The sequence below is a fragment of the Pteropus medius genome, unplaced genomic scaffold (genome assembly GCF_902729225.1).
Source record: "Pteropus medius unplaced genomic scaffold, Ma_sr-lr_union100, whole genome shotgun sequence".
Lineage (NCBI taxonomy): Eukaryota > Metazoa > Chordata > Mammalia > Chiroptera > Pteropodidae > Pteropus > Pteropus medius.
The window spans coordinates 9872603-9895967 of NW_024340696.1; the positions used below are offsets into that span (position 1 = coordinate 9872603).

The 23365-nt window shown below is 37.7% G+C and overlaps 1 protein-coding gene across 4 annotated transcripts in view; it reads left to right on the plus strand.

The window, feature by feature from the left end:
* Nucleotides 1-13623: 13623 nt before the first annotated feature.
* Nucleotides 13624-23365, plus strand: part of QSER1 (glutamine and serine rich 1) — a 61880-nt gene continuing 52138 nt past the window's right edge. For 2 of the 4 annotated variants that reach the window (XM_039866445.1, XM_039866461.1), the window contains exon 1: nt 13626-13827. In XM_039866445.1, the coding sequence (XP_039722379.1) occupies nt 13643-13827 (185 nt within the window). In that variant the 5' untranslated portion in view covers nt 13626-13642. Of the gene's footprint in view, nt 13828-15599; nt 15677-23365 lie in introns of those variants that run through there. The other 2 variants (XM_039866455.1, XM_039866470.1) reach the window with 2 other exon arrangements.

The following is a 23365-nucleotide window of genomic DNA, read 5'->3' on the forward strand; positions in this document are numbered from 1 at the left end:
GCGCTTGCTAGGGAGTTAGTTCTTCAGAGGTTTGCAATGGCAAAGATTTGGAAGACTTGGTACACTAACAAATAAACAGGCCTCAATCTAGGGGTGACTAGAACTTGATAAAGTTGTCCATGTTCCTGATGAGTAGACACATCCATTTTCATTGTTAAATTATCTATTTTTTACTATATATAATTATCTTGAAAATTTGTTGAATTTTCTAAATAATAGCTTAAGAACCTGGGAAAAGTAATTTACTTTTCTAATATTAAAATACTATTGATTAAAGTTACCAGCAATGCCTTGTATCTCTTACTATCGGGACACAAAACACCATAGGTAATCATTTTAATGTATACTTGGTCTCTTCTTCTAATTGTATATATGACTAGTCTCTCCTTAAGAATGTAGTAGAAAAAAAAAAGAATGTAGTAGAGTATAAGCTATACACCTCTGGAGTGAGTGTGTGTGCATAAATTTATGTGGGTGGGTGTATATGTATGTGTGAATTTGTTTCTTTTTTACAGGAGCTCAAGAAATATAAATATTCTTGAAAAATAGAATAGAAAATTCTGTTCTTTGTTTTGCCAGGCATTGCATTTTCCTATTACTTAAGATCCTTTTATAAAATTGTATTTTGTTTTATAATTTTTACAGAGATGAGACTAAAACCCACATGCATCTGATAATTTCTTCCAAATGAAATGTTTAGAAAGTATAAGTCATTACAGTGTGTGCATGTGCGTGTGTGTATGAATGTATGTGTCTCTCCTTTAAGACAGCATGATCTTAAGGCAGATAGATAAAAGCAAAACCTTAACCATTACAGACCTCCAAAGACATTTTAGATTCTTGTGTGTCTGGTTTCTTGTCATAGAAAAAAAAATTGTTTAGCAATATTTATATATAATTATGAAAAGTGGTGTTTTTAAAGCCACTTACATTACCTATAAAAATTTTACTATTTGTCATACCTTAGCTTTACATAAGCACTTTTTCTCACGTAATTTTGTACCTTCCACTTTGCACTTATTTTAATCCTCTTTTAAAGGTAAGAGGCAAACCGCTCACTTCATAACAATCAGACTAAGGATAACTTGCCCCAAATTAACATGTTGGTGAGAATTAGGTTTAGAATTGGCAAGCATACTTTCCTAGGCCTATCTTGTACCTATAGAATTATACTGTCTCAAATCATAAAATCCAAGAATCTTATTACCTAATTCTAAATTTGAGAAATTAATAAGCATTGGTCATATATATATAAATGCATATAGGTATATATATTGCATATAAATATGTATTATCACATACATATGTATTTCTTAGGATGAATAGAATATATGCTATATCTTATTGAATCATAATTTGAAATATTCCATTAACTTTTTTACTCTCATTGACTCACAAGAGTCTAACTGCAAAGTCTAACTTCAGAATCTGTGACAACCACTTCTCCCCTACAGCAGTAGCCTAAATTTGTTATATACCGCCATTTAATGTAAAATTGTTGTTTTAACTTGAATGACTCTAGAATTCATTATTAAGATTGTGAAATCACTGGCATTTGTAGAGCATTCAATGTTGAGCTCATAATACTTTGAATATAAAAAGAATAATGTGATAGAACCATAATTGACAAATGCTTATCATGATTGAAAAAAAATCTCAATATAAAATTATTGACATATATGTCTGTCTCTTTCACTATTTTCTATTCCTGTTGCATTTTCAGTGTTAGATTTTTTTTGGACTGTCGTGCTTGTTCCCTAGGCAACTGCTTAGTGTTAATCATTAAATCTACTTTGACACAGTTGTATGTTTAATTAGATCAGTTTTCCCCTCTGAAAACAGGGTAAATTAATGGAATATAGATATAAAAAGGGAATGGGTCTAGAAAAAGAGAAATACATCTTTATAATGTTATACCTTTAGTAAGATAGATAATTCTACACGGAATATTTTTTCAAAATGAAAAAAATTAAACAGCACGAACTCAGAGTGAAAATATTGCATCTGTTAATGTTCCTTCTGCGTGAAAACTGAGTGAAAACTCTCAGAGTGATTAAAAACTAGAACAAAAGTATCCTCTGTGTTTTTGGTTTCTTCTTCATAAAATTCCAATCAATGTTTTCTATGTATCAGATAATGTATGTGTTTATACTTTTTCTATATGTACAAAAGGATTTTTAATGAGAAAACTTTTGTTAGTGCTGCTCAAAAGCTCAATTTCATACTATTCATGTCTTTTTTCTAATTGAAAGCGAATTAAATTTGAATAGTTATTAGTTTGATTTGAAATGTTGCATATGATGCTTATACTATTAGAAGAGTGTCTAGATGTAATTTTTTTACACTAGATTCTTTTGTAAATTACCAATGTGGCATTTTGAACATGTATGACATTGATGCTTTCAATTTTCTGTATTATATGTTTTCTCCAACATTTTTTGTTGTTGTTTAAGGCAGTTCAGTACAAATACATCAGTGTTTTCATTATCTGGAAAACCAAACCCATTTTTTTAATGTATATTTTCCCTACAGCCTTGATTATGTTTTGGTTTTAATGGATTTCCTATTATACACTTTTTTGTATATGTGAAAAAACTTTTTACTAAGTAAATATTTGTTGCTTCTTTCAATTAAACATACTTCTTCCTCATATAAGGCATAACACAATATATGTTTTCAAAACAATGTTTACAGCGTGGTGTTGCTGTATATATCTTTCACCCAGTGGGGCTAGCATTCTGTTTAAACAATTTATTTGCATTGTGAAAGTGCTAATTCTCTAACACGGTTTTAATATTTAATATATTATTTGAGGCAAATTTATAATATTTACTCCTTAAAATTTATTCCTATGCCCTATGTCTATACATAATTTAAAAATCAAAAGAACATAGTAATGTTACACTAGATTATATGAGTAACAGTACTTATAGCTTAAGAGAAACATAAATACTAAATGTCATACAGATAAACCCTGATTATTATTAAATATTACTTCATATTACACATTTAGACTACCTTAAAATTTTTTTGGATCTACTTGATCTAAAATTATTGGATTTTAGAATGAGAAATTTAAAGAGAATGAGAAAATTAAAATTATTTTAATTTTATAAAATTAAGGGAATGAGAAAACAAGCTAATGACTAAAGAAAATATTTACAAAAGATATCTGATAAAGTAGTTACCCAAATTATGCAAAGAATTCTTAAAACTCAATAAGAAAACAAACAACTCAATTTTAAAAATGGGCAAAAGACCTGAACAGACACCTCACCAAAGAAGATATACAAATAGTAAACATATGAAAAGATGTTTAATGTTGTATGTCACTAGATAATTGCAAACCAAAACAACAAAAAGACACGCACTACATACCTATTAAAATGGCCAAAATCTAGAACACTGACAACACTAAATACTGGTGAGGATGTAGAGCAATAGGAACTCTCATTCATTGCTGGTAGGAATGCAAAATGGTACAGTCTCTTTGGAAGACAGTTTGGCAGTTTCATACAAAACTAAATACTCTTCCAATTTGATCCAGCAATCAACCTCTTTGGCATTTACCCAAATGAGTCTTATGTCCACACAAAGACCTGCACATGGATGTTAAGAGCAGCTTTATTTACAATCACCAGAACTTGGAAGCAACCAAGATGTCCTTCAGTAGACAAATAGATAAATATTATATTCAAATAATGTAATATTATTCAATGCTAAAAAGAAATGAGCTATCGAGTCATGAAAAGACATGATGGAAATTTAAATGCATATTATTAAGTGAGAAAAGCCAATCTGAAAAGACTACATACTATATGATTTCAACTTTATGACATACTGGAAAAGGCAAAACTGTGGGGATAGTAAAAATATCAGTGGTTATCAGGGATTAGGGTGCGGGGGTGGAGAAGGGATGAATAATTGGAGCACAGGGGATTTTTTAAGGCAGTGAAAGGGCTCTTTATGATACTATAATGGTGGCTGCATTTCATTATACATTTGTCCAAACCCATAGAATGTACACCAAGATTGAAGTGCAATGTAAACTATGGAGTTGGATGATAATGATGTGTCAACATAGGTTCATTGATTGTAACAAATGTACCACTCTGGTGGAATATTTTGATAGTGGGGAATGTTATTCATGCATAGGAAAAAGGGGTATATGGGAAATCTCTGTACTTCCCACTCTGAACCTAAACTGCTTTAAAAAGTAAAGTTTATTTTAAAAATTACTTTTAAGACAAAAAGTTCTCTTAGGACCAATTGACAATTTTAAAAGAGAATATTTGACTGGTGAACACAATGCAATACACAGATAACATTATTGAATTTACACTTGAAACCTATATAATGTTATTAACCAATGTCACTCCAATAAATTAATTAAAATAAATAATAATTTAAAAAGTTTTTAAATACCTCTTTATATGCTACTGAAAGAAAAAAATTGTTTTAGTAATCATTTTATGTAATATTTTACTGGATGAAGTCTATAAGTAAAATATGTCCTAGATTTTTATTGCAGTGACAAGATAGTGCAAGAAACACAGAAATAAACTTTTAAAAACTAAATGGAATAGCCACATTTCACCTAAAGGTAGAACCTGTCCTTATGACAGCTTGGTAATATGCTTTCCACAGAGTTACTAACTTGGGTGAGAAGAACTTTGGGGACTAGAGCCACAGGAATTTGGGAGGTGGGGATGATTAGAAACACCCTTACAAAGTAAGTGCAGTATTGTCTGAAGTCCACTGCTGACTCTAAACATATTTTTCTCACTCAGGGTCAGAAAAAAATGATATAGGGGTCACTGGTAAATAGATTAGGAAGCAGGGTCTAAAAGGTCTAGTTGAAAGACACAAAAACAACTCAAACTGGCCTACAAAACTGAGAAGTCTGGTGTTGGAACAGTCTGGGATTGGGTGCGAGTTTTCACTTACTGTTCATGGCATCCAATGGCTTCTTTCAATATGAAGAGCTATACTCTCCAATTCTAGAAAATTTTATTGTATCATTTTTTTGCTACTTTCTTCTCTTTTGTTTTCTCCACTTTTTGTGTGATTCCTAATGGTTGAATATTGGACTTCTCAATCAATCCACAATTTTCTATTTCTTTCTGCATCTATTCTACTTTATAATTTTTATACTGTAACTTCCAACTCTAATATATTTTAGTTTTTTTAGATTTTCATGTTTTCAATTTTCAAGAGCACTTTTGTATTCTGATTTCTGATTTTTTTTCACTTATAGCAATTTCATTGGTGTATAATTTACGTTATAAAATGAAGCCATCTTCAGTGAGCAGTTTTAACAAACGTAGATACCCATGTAACAATCATCCCAGCTGCAGAAAGTTTCCCTTATGTCTCTTTACTGTCAATTTCCTGACTCTCTAGCCTCAGGCTACCATTGATCTACTTTCTATCATTATAGATTAGTTTTGCCTATACTAGAATTTTATATAAATCAAGTCTTATGACACACACTCTTTAGTCCCTGTTTCCTTTCACTCAGCAGAATATTGTTGCATGTGTCAGTAGTTTGTTCCTATTTACTGCTAAATAGTATTCCATTGTATTGATACACTACAATTTGTTTATCTGTTCACCTGTTGATAAGTATTTGTACATAAAGCTATTGTGAACATTCATGTACAAGTCTTTGTTTAGACATATACTTTCAATTCTTTTGGGTAAAAACCTAGGATTAGAATTGCTGGTAATAGGTGGGTGTATGTTTAACTTTATAAAAAATTACTAAATTATTTTTCAAACAAAAAATGTGGTTGAACCATTTTACACTCCCAACAGGAATGTATGAAGTTTCCAGGGGCTCTACATCCTTCCTGATGCTTGCTGTTGTTACCAGTCTTTTAATTTTACCTACTTTAGTGGGTATGTAGTGGTATTTCATTGTGGTTTTAATTTGCATTTCCCTGATGACTGAAGATATTAAGTATCTTTATATATACTTATTAGTCACTCATGTATATTCTTTTATCAAGTGTTTATTCAAATCTGTCGCCATTTTCAAATTAGTTTGTTTATCTTCTTACGTTTAAGTTATAAGGGTTCTTTATTCTAGATACGTCTTTTGTCAGATATGTTTGGCAAATATTTTCTTCTAGGTCATGGCTTGCCTTTTCATTTTTTAAACAGAGACTCAAAGAGCATAAGTCTTACATTTTGATGGAGTCCAATTTATCAGCTTTTCTTTTCTGTTCATTTTTTTTTCTCTTCATCTAAGACAGCATAAGAGGTCATTTATTGTACACATTACATTCAGCCACAACCAAGAACGGAACTAGTCCAGAATGTCACAGGTCCAGAGCAAAGGACCATAAGGAACGAGTTGTTTTTGTAGGAGCAACGCAGGTCTCTCAAAAGGTGTTTGCAGCGATCAGATGGTGATGGATGTTCTAGATCCATTGAAAAGTTCTAGAGAGTAGACATGCAGTCCAAAAATTTATATCAGGGTCCCTTGCCTTTGGCTTTCCTTATTTCTGCTATGGCTTCCATGGGTGCACAATCTAGCAAGTTTACTTGGACCTCGATCTCATCTTTCTTCTGCACTTCAGCCTGAGCATTCGCTTCTTCCTCCATTGGCTCTCATGGCGAGGAGGTTTCTAAGAAAATAGTGCTAAGGCCGAAAGAGCTTTTATGTTCATTTTTACGTGTGTGTCCTGCCAAGAAATCATCTGCACCAAGTTGTGAAGATTTTCTTCTATGTTTTCTTCTAGACATTTTATAGTTCAGCTTTTACATGTAAGTCTAATTTTTTGTTTGTATTTGCAGTTGTTTTCACAAGGTTTGTTTAAAAAGCTGTCCTTTCCCCACCAAATTATCTGAATTGTCTTGGAACTCTGTTGAAAATCAATTGATAATAGATTTGGGGCTCTTTTTTTCTGTTCCATTGATGTACGCATACCTTATTCCAATACCATATTGTTTTGTTCACTGTAGCTTGTAGTAAGTCTTGATGTATTATAAGTTCTCTCACTTTATAATTTCCTAAAATTATTTTGGCTATTCGAGGCACTTTGCATTTCCATGTATCTATTTTAGAATTAGCTTGTCAACTTCTAAATCAAAATACTTCTGGAATTTGACTGGCATTACATTTAATTTACAGAAAAATTTCAAGAGAATCAACCTCTCAAGAATTATGAGTCCTCCAATCCATAATATATTTTTCAACATATTGAGATCTTTTAAATTTCTCTTAGCAATGTTCATAGGTTTCAACGTACAAGTGTTTCATATATTTTCCTAATTTCATCCTTAAGTAGTTCATGTTTTTTATAGTATTCCAAATGACATTTTTGAAATATAAATTTCCAACTCCTAGGTATATACCCAAGGGAATTAAAAGCATACATTCACACAAAGACTTGAAGGTAAATATTCATAGCAGCATTATTTATAATAGCCCAATACTGGAAACACCGAAATGTCCATCAACCTATGAATTAACATACAAAATGTTTTATATTCATACAATGGAATACTATTCAGCTGTAAAAAGGAATGAAGTGCTGAGACATGCTACAACATGGATCTTGCTAAATTCAATTAATTCTACTTTTTCTTTGGTAGACTCCTTAGGATTTTCTATGACCTAGTTATGACATTCACGAATAAAGATAGTTTTACTTCTTTCTTTCTATTTTTCTCATCCTATTTCACTGGCTAGACCTCCAGTACAACGTTAAATAGAATGGTGTGTGAAAGAGAGAGAACTTGACAGCAAATGTGGTAGATGTTAACATTTATGAAATGTTAATAAATGATATAAAGGTAGTATCTTTGTACTATTCTTTAACTTCTTTATGTCAAAAAAAGTTTTTTTAACCCCCCCAAAAGACACCAAAAAACTATATGCCAAGCATCACTCTAAATATATATTGTTATTTAATTCTCTCAACATCTCTACATGGCAGGTATTATTACCCAGTTTTACAAAAGAGGAAACTGAGGCACAGAAAGGTTAAGTACCTACCCAAGGCCACACAGTAAGTAGCAGAAGCAGCATTTGAATCAAGGCAACCCTGGCTCCAGAGTCTTAATCTTTATTCTGTCCGTCTCTCCAAACAGTACATTTTTAGTTTTTGTTTATAATGTCTTTCTTGGGACCCTCATAATGTCAGTTCCTCTAACTTATTATTTTTTTCATTAGGTTAAGTTCCTCAACTGGAATTTATCTTAATCTTTAATTTTTGTTTTGTTTATTTTTCTGGAAACTTTAGTGTAATAGGTGGATAAGAATCACTAAACTTTATTGACTACTATAGATAAGTATCTGAGACAACTGGTAGAGAGCTGGTATTGGGCTGGGGCAAAGAGACTTACGTCTCAAACTAACTGTGAAGGGGAAAGGGACCAGTTGTCACTCTAAGCTCATCAATGCTATAAAGTAAACAACACAAATGTGGCTCTTGCAACCTCATTTTCAACAATGTAAGTCTAAAAGGATTCATGCATTCAGTGCTGACATGGGTGTACTTAAAATAGTGCTCTCAAGTACTAAGGGTGGAAGAGAAACTGATACAATCTTTCTGAAGAATAATTTGACAATGTGTGTCCAGCACATGAAGGAGCATCCATCAAGGACACTGAAGAGCATTAAATGTTCCATGACAAAGGAAGTCTTCTTCCAGGAATGTACCCTAAAGAATCAAAGGGATGCAATATTTTCAGAAAGTTACTTATTGCAATATTTTCAGAAAGCAAAAAATAGTATACAACTTAAATGTCCAATAACAGATGAAGAGTTAGGTAAATTATGGTGCATCAATATGGTAGACTATAATATAGCGATCAGAATTTTAATGAAATGAGAAAATTTCTATATATAAAAAATTAGCACCAAGTGTTAACCAGTACTTTTACATTTCCTACATATCAGAAACTCTTATTTTTGTGCCCTATTTTTACTCTCTACCTAAGCTCTAGCTATTTGTCTAGCCAATAGTTTTGAAACCATCATCATAGAGGCCTCAGAGTTCTACAAGGTGTCTTGGGAATTAGAGATGGGGACAAGGAAGAAGGCCAGCAAGCCTTGGGATTCCACTTTTATCAGTATTATACATACTAAGGGGACATGAAAGCTTTTGTTTGGAAGAACTGCAGTGTTTTAAAAAAAGAAAAGACCCAAGCCTATTTGTTTCATCCCTTGTATTGATAACTTCTTTGAGATTGTCCCAGTTCTGACTGCTTTGAACATGCTTTCGAGATGTATCTTTTAGCACTTGTAGCAACATTCTTTCCCTCTGCCTTGACCCCTTAGCCAATCTGTTGCTGATAGAAGATTCAATAACAACTTAGACTTGGGAACAGCCCCATATGACAAAGACATACATAAAAACTAAAATTAAGTAGTTATAACAAATAATAGTATAAGACACGTTTCCCAAAAAGCACAACCTGGGACAACAATTCGGATGACTCGTAGTTAAATTGCGAGGCAGCAAGAATGACAGAGCAGGAAGAGAGACAGGGCAGAAGGACAAACCAAAGGGCATTTTATCAAAGTTGTTGTTGTTTGCAATAAGGGCTCGCTTCCGTGAGGACCACTGACTGAGAATGCCTTTCATAACAGCCCACCTGGAAGCTGGGAGGCTGGAGTGTTTATCCACTGACTTCCGTTCTCCATTGATTGAGTGTTTCTCCTAATGGGGAGATACAAATTCCCCTGAATTTTAGATAGCTTCAATAGTATCAGAGAAAGCAGAGTGCCGAAAGACACATGACATGGTCTTGGGGTAGGATACTGTGAGCATGAAGTGAGTCAAAACAGCCTCAGAGGTAAGCCAGAGGATGTGAGGTGGGCACTAGGGGGTCTGCTACAACGTCATGAGCAATGTTTCCTCTGAGTTTTTAAAGTTGTGAGTGAGCAGCCATATTACATGAGCAGCAGAAAAATGAGTATGTGTAAATATAATACATTATAATGAATAGTCAGTCCAGTGCTTACTGTTACTTTCATAAATGTTCTCTGCAAGTGGATTTTGTGTGTGTTCGTGTTTGGAACTCTGCGAAGAGACTGAATTTGTTTCTCCCCTAAACAGAGAAAGCACTCATGGAAGCAGAGGAAACTTGAAGACATTGAATGAGAGACTATAAGTTTCTCCAGAATTTGCAGAAATTTGGGAGAGGGTTTTTGACTCTCACAAGATGTTTCAGACTACTTTATCTCAATCTTAAAAAATTAAGAAATCCCATATGACAAAATTGAATCTGATACCAACTAATGATATGCTTACTAGTTAGTATACATAAACTAACATTAACAAGGCTGACAATCTTTGCCTGTGGAACTTTTACTCATCTTTCAAGATCTTGATCAAACGTTCTTCCTTCCATGACATTACTCCAACTACTCAAAGCAAAATGAATTGCTTCCTTTTCAGTCGCCTGATAGTGCTTATTTTATTCATTATATTTAACACTAACATATTGTATTACAATTAGTTGTGTATCTGCTGTTTTCCCTCACAGATCATGAGTTCCTTAAAGGTAGTTGTATTTAATCTATCCTTGTAGCATCAGCACTTAGTGCTGTGCCTGGGAAGAAGGTTGGAAAACATGGGAAATGTGGGGACACTGTTTATGGACATATTCTAAGGCCTCACTCACTCCTAGACAATAAACACACAAGAGGAAAGGAGGAAAGACTCCTTAAGTGTAGGATTTCAATTCATCTTGCAACCAAACTGACTTTGATTTAACCAATTTTCAAACACTGTCCCCAATTTTAGGATTGAACTAGAAATGGTGGTTTGTTTGTTTAGAAGTGAATATGTCAGTGACTAAATGAAATTTCTGAATGCATATTTTAAAAAGTGTGTGTATATCTTCATTCAATAAACATGTATGTAGGGCCTTCTATAATGCTAGGCATAGCAAGAAGTGCTGGGGATACAAGGATGGATTAAATACAGCTGAAAGGAACTTGTGATCTGTGAGGGAAAGCGGCAGGTACACAACTAATTATAATGCAACATGGTAGTGTTAAATATAATAAATAAAATAAGCATTATAGGGCAACTGAAAGGAAAGCAATTGGTTTTGCTTTGGGAATTTGGGGAAATGTCATGAAAAAACAGAATGTTTTATCAATATCTTGAAAAATGAGTAAAAGTTCCACAGGCAAAGAATGGAATGACCATTTTTATTTAAAACAAGAACAACAAGGCTGACTACAGATTTTTACACTGTCTGTATCAGACTTAAAGCAGCTTAGTTGGAGATTATTTGAAAGAGATCTTGAAAAGTTTGCTGTGTTGGGAGTACATTTTCAATAGGGAAGAAGACATTCTTCAGATATTCGTTTTACCAAAAAGACTTAATGATGCTATTTGTAGACATGTTGTAACATTGGAAATATGTGTGTATTGATTTAGGGTAAACTAAGGAAATTTCACTTAATGGGCAAAGGAATGTCATATATGGTGACGGAGTAATATTATTTAAAATACGCTCACTAAAAATCTTTAGTATCTTTTCTCTGATTTACGTGACACAAGCTACATACTGGTGTGAGGTACTATAAAGGTTTTATTGCCACTTGTTTGGTATTGCCTGCATAACTTGCTCTGAGTACCAGTTGTGGGTATCTCAAACTAAGTGCCATAAAACATTTATAGCATGCCAATCCACTGCCTACACTTTCCATAAAGACAAAACTTTAGTGCTCACAAAAGTACTTACAAATGTATAGTCAGTAGAGAAAACTTTTGTTGTTTTATTTTGATTCTAGACCTCCAGTCTGCAGTAAGAATAATAAATGCTGTGGGGAAGATTCATGTTACTTCTCTGCAGGATCTCAAATTATCTGGCAAATTCCTTCCTCAAGGATAACCCCTTTTCAAAGATATCCTCAGTAAATGCATACTGGAATTAACATAAAATTGGCAAGGTCACTTGTGCCTATACGTTTGAATTCATTTGTAAATAACCACTACTCACTTCCTTGCTTCCCCACCCCAGGACCAGACTCCAAGCATCACAGGTGCCGAAAGACTTACAAAAAGGAATGAATAGGAACAAAAGGATGTAGGCGCCAGGAGGAAAACAATCTCCCAGAACAAAATTAGTTTCAAAAGGAAGAGCAGATCCAATACCAGGTATCAGGAAGTTTTAACTGCTTTTAAAATGGCGGTCAGAGATAGTATCAAATTTATTAGATCTACTATGCTGGCCTGATTTGTTTAAATCTTTATGTTAGACTTACCTTAAGGGATAGATTTCCGTGCTAAGCACTTAATAGGTGTTAACCAGTACTGGTTTTTAAGGGTGGTGGCCAATAAATACAAACGTTACTGTTATTTTTTACTTTTACTTTATGCCTTAAGGAACAATGATCCCCAAGTTTCACTACTATAGTAGAGGAAACACAGCTCATATACAATAGAAGAGCCTCAAATAATCATTAAATCCTCATCACCACCATCAAACAGCTTGGAGGTCAGATAGGAAATGTTTTTGGTAGAGTCTTGCTGAAGTTCCAAGTCTCAAACAAAAAACTCTTTAACACAAAATGTGCATAGCGAGTTTAAATTTATTGTAAAGTCATCCAGATGGTAGATGGACTAATTAATGAAGAGGCAGTATTTGTCCTGGGATGGAAGATTCTGAAATACAGAATGAGAAAATCCCCAAGGTGGGGGTGGGGGCAGTTAATAAGAGCCCTTGGGAAAGGTTCTTTCAATGAGGATTGGGAATTTATACGTTTGAATTTGAATCTCTTTGAATATAAATCTCCCCCTAACAGCAGGAAAAGGGTCCCCTAGCCGAGCAAGCTTTGGGCAGGAAGGGAGTAAACGGAACTGTAAAACAGCCCGCTCAGCTGTTTCTGGTTTGAGACTAGACGCAGAGAAAGAAATCGCGATATGGGAACAGAGTATTTGGGTCATTCAAAATAATTCGAAGGATCAAATAACGAACTCCAAGCAAAGCGCTGACAAGCCTCCCCACTTTGTGCGCACCCCCCACCCGCCCCAGGCCGGGTTTCCGCTCAATTTCCCCTCCCTCGCGCAGGACCAACAGCAGGCGCGGCCCCTTCCCACGCGGGGCGCGGCGAGCACGGACAGCTCCCCTCCGAGCGGCCGACAGCGCGGAGTCCGCGGCCCGCCGGCTACGGCTGGCGGGCGCCCCACCGAGTCCTGGGAGCCAGCTGGGCCGGGACAGGCCTCAGAGCTCCCCCCGCCCCAGCTGGCCATCAGGAGGTGGCCGGTGGCGACGGAAGCCTCGCGGGCCGCTCCTGTGGCCCGCGAGCCGCGAGCGCGGGGCGCCGGGGGAGGCGGGGCGAGGCCGCGGGGCGGAGGGGGGCGGGAGGTGCATCCTGGGAAATCGACCAACATGGGGCGAAGCCGCCGCCGCCGCCGCCGCCGCGAGTCCGGGCCGCGGATGCCGCTGCTCCCCTGACGCCCAGCCGGGGCCTCGCCGCGCGCCGCGGCCCGGGTCCTCCGGGCACAGCCTGGCCAGCGCGCCCTCCGCCCGTCCGCCAGCCGGGGCCATGTGAGGGGGCAGCTCCCTCCGCCGCCGCCGCCTCCTCTTCTCCCCGCCCCTCCTCCTCCTCCCTCCCCCTCCTAGAGTAGCCCCCACTGCTGCCCCGCCTCCCTACGCAACCCCAACGATGGACAGGAGCTACTCGACCTCCGGCTTCGCCGACCCGCCGCCGCCGCCGCCCGCGCCCCCCGCCGCCCCCGCCAGCGCCGCGGCACCACCCCCCGCTCCCGCCTGGGCCTACGAACCCCGAGCCGCGGCCGCCGCCGCCAGCAGCAGCGGCAGCAGCGGCAACAGCCCCAGCCTCAAGGCCAGGTAGGGAGGGTGGGCGGCGGGGTCCTGGTGGGCCAGGAAAGGCCGGGGATGCATTTGGGGCCTTCGTCCCTGTGCAGCACCACCCAGGGGTCCGGATCGGGCTGGGGGCCCTCTACTCGTCTCCTCTCTCTCGTCCGCGCCGGGAGAGGCGGCTGATGACTTCTGTAGGGTGGTCTCGGGGTAGGTGGGGGCGCCCAGGGCAGGATTCGCGCCTGGGACTGGTCGTGGACGTGGGTCTAGGCGGGAGTCGTGGGTCTCCGTCACCTCCCGGGTCCTGGGCTCTCACAGGGTGAAGTTTGGGTTCGTGGCTGAACTTGGCGATCACGGAGACCCGAGACCGTCTCTGAGGGGGCTTAAGGGGGCTCTGAGGAGTTCGGGGCAGTGACATTCCATTGTATTGGAACCGACAATGTGGTCTTGGGGGCCCCGGCAATGTGAGGGTGGGGGAGGCGGGAGAGGAAGAGGCGCCAAGCCTGACGCGTCCCTGACGTTGGGGGACCCGGGAAGACTGGGCTGCGGGAGAACCCCCGGGGCGTGGAGCCCCGGGAGGGGTCCTGGTGGCGCGGGAACGCTGCGCCGGGCTGGGTGACATATGTTTGCAGTGGTGGCCAAGATTAAGCTATTTCTCTTCCACGCGTTCAAAGTTACTCTTTGGTTTCCTCTCCTTTCAACAACAGCAGGAAGTAAGGGATCTCTCTTTGCCTTCTGTGCCTTGGGGTGACTGAAAGTTGGGAAGAAATTGGAGAGGGGCGTCAGTGAAGGCCATAAAGGCTGGAGAACAGAAGCATAAGCATGCTTCTCCATCTCGGCTTCTGAAGTCCTGGTTCATTATGTAGCGCGGGGTTCAAGAGTTCATCTTTGCCCCTGCGTGACCAAGGGAATCTAAAATGTTGACTCTTACTAGATATTTAAGCTCGCGGAAAATGTGTAGTAGTGCCACACTGTGAAACGGTCATTTGAATGGTAACTGGAAGGCGTGGTCTGGTTTGGCTGATTCGGGAGCGGGGTGTTTTAAAGCCACCTCTGCCGAACAATGCGGAATCTGGTAGGTGCAGTTTCTGATTACAAGGACCAGGGAGGGAATCCTGGGTTGCTAATGACTTCATCCTCAACTACCAACAGGAAGCTTCGTGGCTTTATGATCTCATCAGATTTTTTCATTATTGTCACGACAGAAGTGAACTTTTTTTTTCCACTTTGTATATTACAGTGTTCTCTAGGTTATTTTCTTTGTTTTTATGAAAGTTCTACATTCACTATTTGGAAAACAGTGCGAAGAATAGCTGGTCTTTGTCTTAGTAGTACCTTGGGATGATTGTGAGAGAATGAGAAAAATTTGGTTTGAGAAAAGGGAAATAAGCTTCCTTAGAAAATTTTAGGCCCTTTGTTTAAAAGACCAGGATTAAAAAAATAATAATAATGTGATGTGTCAGTTTGGAGCTAAATACCTAAATGCTGAAACCTTTCAGAAAGTCACTACTGTATCATATACAATGAAGACATTTTAAGTTTTATGAAAGATTTTTAGCACGTTTCACATTATTATTATTATTATTTTGGCGATTTGACTATCATTTTTCAAATAGCTTTTGCCGTTGAAAATGATAATTTACAAATTAAAATTACTTTTTGTTCAGTGAACAGCAGTGATAGTTATTTGTGCATAATTTTTTGTTTTAAATGAAAACAATGTTTTATTAGGTATATGCAACAAATGCTACCTAGTTATTTCTGTTGTTTCTTTTAGCAGAATACTTCTGAGGCAAGACTCTAAAATCTACTTGTCATATTTTCCAAATGTTATTTATCAAAGTAACAAAGAATGACTTCCCAAACACATTTGAAAACAGTAAGTAGATTCATTTGGAACAGATAATCTAAAAGAGATTTATTTTCTGTTTATTGGAAGTTATTGATTTTTAAATGCTAAGCCCCCACCCCTAAAATATATTTTGGGGGTGGAGTCAGCTAAATTATACCATAGAAAATGCAGGCTTTCCCCCTCCCCCACCAACTTGCTTTGTTAACATCTTGTGTGAGGATCAGGCCATCTGTACAGGGTTACACACACTTCTTAATTGTACCTCATTTTATTCCTTAAACTGTGCAATGTCTTCTTTCATCACTTATATAGAAAATACTGAGTCTAAAATATGCCCTGTAAGTCTTTCGGTATTCTGTGTTTTCAGAAGCTTATTCATATTTTTATAACATTTTAAAGAGCTTTTTCATAATTCATGTATCAGTTGAATGTTTTTGTTCCCCTTTGTGGCAGTTTCTTCTGGAAGGTGCAAATGAGTACTAGTTGTAATGATGTAATATGGATACTTATCCATAAAGAATTAGCCTGTCTGTCACCTTGTTTTCAGTAACCTATTCAGAAGCTAACAGATGGTAATAACATTCAGTTGTTACTGGCTTGAGATCTAGCCTCCTATTTTCTGTTTGCTTGGTCCTGAAATGGAGCATTTTCATCAGTTGTTGGGGGAAAAGCATGGTAAACAATTTTTCATGAGTTTGAAATAATACTTTTTTAATATAACAGCGCCATCAGATAAAAGGTATTTCTGTTGTTTTTAACCATTGAGCAATAAAGCGCTAATGGGAAAGGAAACCCCAGCATTTTACCTTTAATAGGGTATATAGAGAGCTTTCTGAATATTTTTAAAATAGTACTTGCCGGGCACATGATAAGTTCAGGGATAAAAACTGGTCATATAAATCTCCATTTATTTGTTCTTTTCTCAGTTTTAGGGACCAAATCTTTGCCTCTCACCATGGAGTTGAGATACTTTTGTAGGGTTGTTGTAGACAGTATATATACCTTTGCATGCTTCTGTAAATCAGATGACCATCGGGAAGCTGCAGACCGGCTGCCTTTTCTCTACTTCATATTTATATCTTTTATAGAACAGGAAGAGAGAAGTGATTTCATCGTGGTTATGATAGTTGTGTTTATGTTTGACCATGCACCGGATTGTGATTAAATGGAAATATTTTGTTTTAAAATATATTTATATTTGTGTTTGCCTTTCTAACTTGAAATAATTTTTTTTGCCACCAGTTTTTAGAATTTCCTAATATAAAAGTTTTTTCTGATTATAGTATGACCGTGTAATGAGTGTGATACGTACTCCTTCAAAAAACAATGATTAGCTTCTCTAGAAAAGGTCTGCTACTATATTAAGGAATTTTTGAATAAGTTTTACAGCTAGAGTTCCCCTTAAGGCTTTTGGAAAAAAAACCTTTTAAGATCATAATTTATGAGGAATAGGGACGATCCCAAATTAGTGAAATGTTATTTTAAACAAACTTCTGTTGTTCAGAAAGTACTTTCCCTTAGAAGCAATGTTGTAAGTAATAGTAGCTATCACTTACTAGGCAACTAATGTGTGCTAGCCACTGTTTTAAGTAATATATGCACACGTACACATGCACACTGTTTAATCTTCACAGCAATCCTCTGAGGTAGGTTTATTTTTACATTTTGTGAATGAGGAAACCAAGGCATAGAGACATTAAGTAATATTACAGCCACATAGTAAGTAGTGGAACTGAGATTTAATCCTGGGCATTATGGATCTGGAGCATGCATGTTTAATTACTGTACTGTAGTACTTCATGGTAAGATAGTCTAATGCTGTAATCTACCTATATTATGGGTTAAATGAGCTTCTGTAGCTGGCCTGGAAACCTAACCATTATTAATATATTTATTTCAGTGTTCTTTGTTATCACTCACCATTTTTTTCCTAATTGAAACATGCTTCCTTTTGCTTCATAGCACTGTACTTTGCTGGATTTCCTCCTACCTCTCTGGCCCACTACTTTCCTTTATTCTTCATTAGTTCTTACTCTTCTAATCTCTACACGTTGTTGTTTCCCTAGGGCTTTGGACTGATATGATTTCTTGTCCATTATGTGCTTTCTCCTGAGAACATCACATCATGCCCGTGGCTTTAGATATCATCTCTGGAGATGTCCGTATATGTGGCTAAAGCCCAAACCCTCCTAATCGTATATCCAGCTACCTCTCTGAGCTTTTCCTTGGGTATATAATGGGCATTTAGTGATGAGTTCATGCTTTCCCCACTCATTCCACCTCTGTCTAATGAGGCCCATCTCAGTCACACCTCTATTCACCTGGTTGCTCAGGCCAGACCTTGGGAGTTGTGTGTGCTCAATCTCCAAGCCCTACTGTTTTATCTCTTAAATATACCTTGAAATTGCCTACATTTTTTGTTTCCGCCTACATTTTTTGTTTCCGCTGCTCCACTCTGATTCAAGCCACTATTATTTTTTATTTAGATAACTGAAGTAGCCTCCTAAGTCATCTTGAACCCTTTCTTTCCTTTCTTCAATTCATTCTCCTCATGGCTTCCAAGGTGATTAAAAAAATAAATAAATAAACCTACCAGTGTGATATTTTGTTCCTTTGCTTAAAACTTTTCCATTGCTACTCCTATATCTTAGAGTCAAGTTTTTTAAAATCTGTAATATGCTGTATATGGCCCCATTTTAAATTTCTTGGTTCATCCTAAATTCTTTCCTCCTCTAAAATCTTCATGCTGTTACCTCCACCTAGATAACTCTTTCCCCACATCCCAAACTGACATCTTAAGGTACCTCATGTTAGAAACGCACTGCATTCCAACCCCTGCCCCCTGTTATTTTGTGCAATGGTATGTGTTGACAGTACATTTTACTGTATTTTCATATAACAGTTAGAAATATAATTACATATCTATATGCTGCTTATGTAATAGATATCTGCCTCTTTAGAATGGAAGTTCTTGGAGGGATACTATCTGTTTTATTTACTGCTGTATATTTAGTACTTAACTATAGTGTCTGGCATATTGTTGGGACTTAATGCACTATTTATGACATGAAAGCAAAAACTGCCTTAGTGTGGGAATTGGAATCCCTTTTCTTCCTGCTGCAGCCTCTAGTGCCATTCCCTGTCTACCTGCTCTACCCTGTATTAGGGAGCAAGATGAAGGGTTTAAGGCATTTGCGATTATCATTGCTTAGAAGTGTGGGGATGTATAGGATGCTGCTTGCTTTCTACCTTTTCTTGCTATACTCTCTGGAACAATGAGTATTAAAATGTGTCTAGCAAAATATAGTCCAAGTTTTTTCTTTCATTTGTTAAACAAATATTTGAGTGCCCACTGTATGTAAGGCACTGTTGCCTTTATCCTTAATTATTATATTTCTGTAGTGAAAACTTGAGAAATCAAATGGCAAGCCTTCATTGACTCAGTAAAATGTACTGAGCATTTCTGAATTTCTGTTGCTAAGCTAAGTTCTCCACAAAAATGTCCTGCTTCTCAAAGAACTTGTGATCCGGAAGGGTGACAGGGTAACTTGCTGCTTCTCTGCTTGGCTTCTAAATGTTGACATGCCCAGGAGCTTGGAATTTCATCCTTTTATCTTCTCCACTCATCCTTAGTGAAGTTGCCATATATGTCAAATGACTTCCAAATTTATACCTCTAGATTCATATCTGGCTGCCTCTTTATCGTCTCCACTTGGATATTGAATAGATATTTCAAACATAGTATGTCCAAAACATGGATATCACTTTAACCCCTAACCTGGTCCTCCTTTAGTCTTCCCACTTCAGTAAATAATACTACCATTAACTTTGTAACTCAGGTCTAAAAGGTTGGAGCAGTCTGTAATTCATTTCTTTCCTCTCATATCCACTCCTTTAGTAAATCTTGTTTGTTTGATCTCCATATCCATAATTTCCCATATGGACTGTTACACTTGCTTTCTATTGCTTTCCTTGCTTCCACCTTAGCCCTTATAGAGTTTATTAAGCATGCAACAGCCACAGTTAACATTTCAAAATATAAACCAGGTAATGTCATTACCCTGCTTAAAATCTGCTTACTCAAGGGGAAAATCCAAAGTCTCTCTCATGGCCTCCATGATCTGAGCCTCAGCTAATTCTGAGCCTCAGCCATTCTCCAACCTCATCATTCCACTCCCACCACCAACCTTCAGTTACATTGGCCTAATTTCTCTTCCTAAAACATGCTAAGATTACGTATGTCTTAGGAATTTTTCACTGGCTGTTGTATTTATCTAGAGTTGTCTTTATAGGTCGTTGCTGCTGCATTTGGACATTCAGGTCTTCCAGATATACCTCTTCAAAAAGGCCTTCTCTGACTGCCCTATCTAAAGTAACTGATTATTATATCACAGTTTTTCTTGATAGCATTATCACTCTCTGAGGTAACTTCATAAATTTGTATGTATCATTTATTGCTACCCTTTTCCTAGACCTCTGACCGCCACAAATAGAATGCATGTTCCATGAGAACAGGGATCTTGTCTGTTTCACTCACATCTGTAGAAGGCAGTTTACAGTAATGTTTGATAGTATAAGCCCTGAAGTCTAAGGTGTTTTTTTTTTACATTTTGACTGTACTACTTGGAATACGATCTTAAAGAAGTTTCTTAATCTCTCTGCCTGATGTTCCTTGTGTAAAGTGAGGATGCTGTTTAGAGTTCTTGAGGATTAAATGAGAACTCAGAAGTGGTGAGAATGGTGTCCAGCATATAGAATAATATATAGAATAGCATGTAATAATATGTAGAATAGCATGTAAAATATTAGCTTTATTATCAACACTTAGAATAATATCTAGCACATTGTTATGTGCCCATTAAACTATCAGTGGATGAATAAAATATACTATTAAGCAGAATATTTGTTTAAGGTATAAAAATGCTTTGGGACTTAGAGGGGTTATTATATTAGGTTCAAAGGGATTGTGGAAATGTTTGTCAGTTATATTGCATACAAACATAATTATTGTTAATGTTGCATAAATGGAATAAGGGATTAGTAGAAAGGGGTGTCCAAGAACAAATGTTCCAAAGGAGGAGGAAGTGAAATCTATTAGACCAGCATCACTTCTACCACAGTCTACTGGTCCCAGTGCAGAGTTATGGGAGGGAGACTGTACAAAGGTGTGTTTCATTGGGGAGGTCACTGGAGGAGTAACACTACCCCACGGGGTCAGTACTTGACTGTAGAAGGCTTTGAGACAGGCCATGGAGTTCAGTCTCTACAGCCTATCAGGAGCTTTGAAAGGTTTTTGAGAAGGATAACAATGATATAAGCAAAAAAGTGTTTTAATAAGATTAATTTGGTAGTCAAGGTACAGAATAGATTAGAACTGAAGAGGTAGAAAACTGGATACTAAATAAGAGGCAATTCATCAGACCAGACAGGAGGGAGGTTGTATTATTCAGGATTCTCCAGAAAAACAACCAATAGGGTTGGGAGGGAGGGAGGGTGTGCGTGTGTGAGAGAGAGACAGAGACAGAGACAGAGACAGAATTGATTCACACATTTATGCAGGCTGAGTAGTTCCATGATCTGTTTGCAGACCAGGAAAGCCTGTGGTGTGATTCAGTCTGAGTTCTAAGGCCTGAGAACCAGGGGAGCCCATGATATAAATTCTAGTCTGAGGATAAAAGGAAATGAGAGGAGATGTCCCAGCTTGTGCAGTGATACAGGGAAAGTAGAAGGGGGCGGGCACTTTTTCCTCTTGCCTTTTATATCCAGGCTGTCAATAGCTTAGATGATGTCTTCTCATATTGGGGAGGGCAGCCTACTGAGTCCATGGATTCAAATTTTAAACTCATAGATACACCCAGAAACAATGGTTAATCTGGGTACATGATGGCCAGTCAAGTTAGCACAAAATTCACCCATTAGAAGTCACCCTTGTCAGTTTTGCATAGGCATCTCCTTCAACAATATTTAATCTTTAAATAAAGACAATAACAAGGTCATAATTTCTTCTAACATGATACAACTATCTTGCATAGAACTGAAAACATGGTAATCTCTTCCCCAGAAGAGCGAGTAAAGTCCTTGTGTGTCATTTACTTTTCTCCTTGTTATCTCATAACTTAAATACTATGATATAAAATTTATATACTTAAGTGCCATGATCCAAAATCATACATCTTATGTTACGTGATAAAGAAATGAGGGGTAAAAATACAAAGAAACACACAGACACATCTATTCATAGCAAAATAAGGAGGAAATACTCACAAGCATTACAGTTTGTATTTCTTTAACTGGTTATGTGCTCATAGCTGATGTTATAACTACCTCTTCCACTACCCATTTGGTTTGTCTTAAGCAAGTACTTCAGCTGGTTATGCCTCTTTATTTAGTGGGGTTACCCAGACCCTCATTCCTGAAGGGTCTGGGTCATTATTAGTCCTTCCTGGATTGAGTTATTGTAGTTTTCCATTGACCTTAATCACAGTTCATGGTAATACTAACAGATGCTTTAAACGGTCCTCCTGTATTCCAGACATACTGTTCATTACCTCCATTGTGGAGTATTTTAATTTCCCCTTGGGGGTTGGGATCATTCACCCCATTCAACATTGTAACTCCCTTCTCTGCCTATTGATTCAAAGGCATAAGGAAACCAAAGTGCCTGGGTGGCAGTTTTAACTTCCAGTTCAATGGAGTCATTATTGGGTTTTCTGATGAAGCATTCCTCACTCCGGACTTTCGACCTCTAGGCCAGCAAAGCATAAGGTCACTGGAACTGGAAGCAAAAATTTTGCTAGTGGATCAGCAGGGGTGTTAGTGAGTGGTGCCACTTCCATTCTACTCCTTAATTCCTGGACCTGTGAATCCTGGCTATCAGAGAAATAGTACTAGGCAACAGATGCTGATTCATAGGTAGCCTTCTGGAGAACCTTCTGGAGAACCAGGCCTGCAAGGTATTGCCAACTAGCTGGTGCTGGAACTAAGTCTTCAATAGGCCATTTCACCATTCTGTCAATCTAGCTACTTCATGATGTTGGAGAACCTGGTAAAGCCAGTGAATTGATTGCATAAGCACAGGCCCATACCTGCACTTCTTTTGCTGTGAAGTAAATGTCTTGATCATAAGCATTGCTGTATGGAATATTATGATGGTGGATAAGGCATTGGCATTCTGTAAATTCACAGATGGTAGTTTTGGCAGAATCACTGGATACAAGGAAAGGAAATCTATATCCAGAGTAAGTATCTATTTAAGTAAGAACAAATGTTCCTGTTTTGATGATGAAATCTGTCCAATGTAATAAACCTGCCACCAGGTACTGGCTGATCACTCTGGGAAATGGTGCCATATCAGGTGCTCAGTGTTGGTCTCTGTTGCTGGCAGATGGGGCACTCAGCACTGGCCATAACCAGATTGGCTTTGGTGGTAGAAGGCCATGTTGCTGAGCCCATGCATAACCTCTCTCCCAGCAACCATGGCCATTTTATTCATGAGCCTTGAGGTGGCTGCAGAAAGAGGCTAATTGGTATCTACAGAAAGCCAGTCATTCTGTCCACCAGATGGTTAAAATCCTCCTCTGCTGAGCTCACCCTTTAGTGAACATTCACATGGAACACAAATAGCATCATTTTGTTTTTCTTTTTTCTTTTCTTTTGCCTATTTAGAGAGGTCAATATATCTCTTCCCCGCATTTCTTTGTCACCAGTTTTCCAATC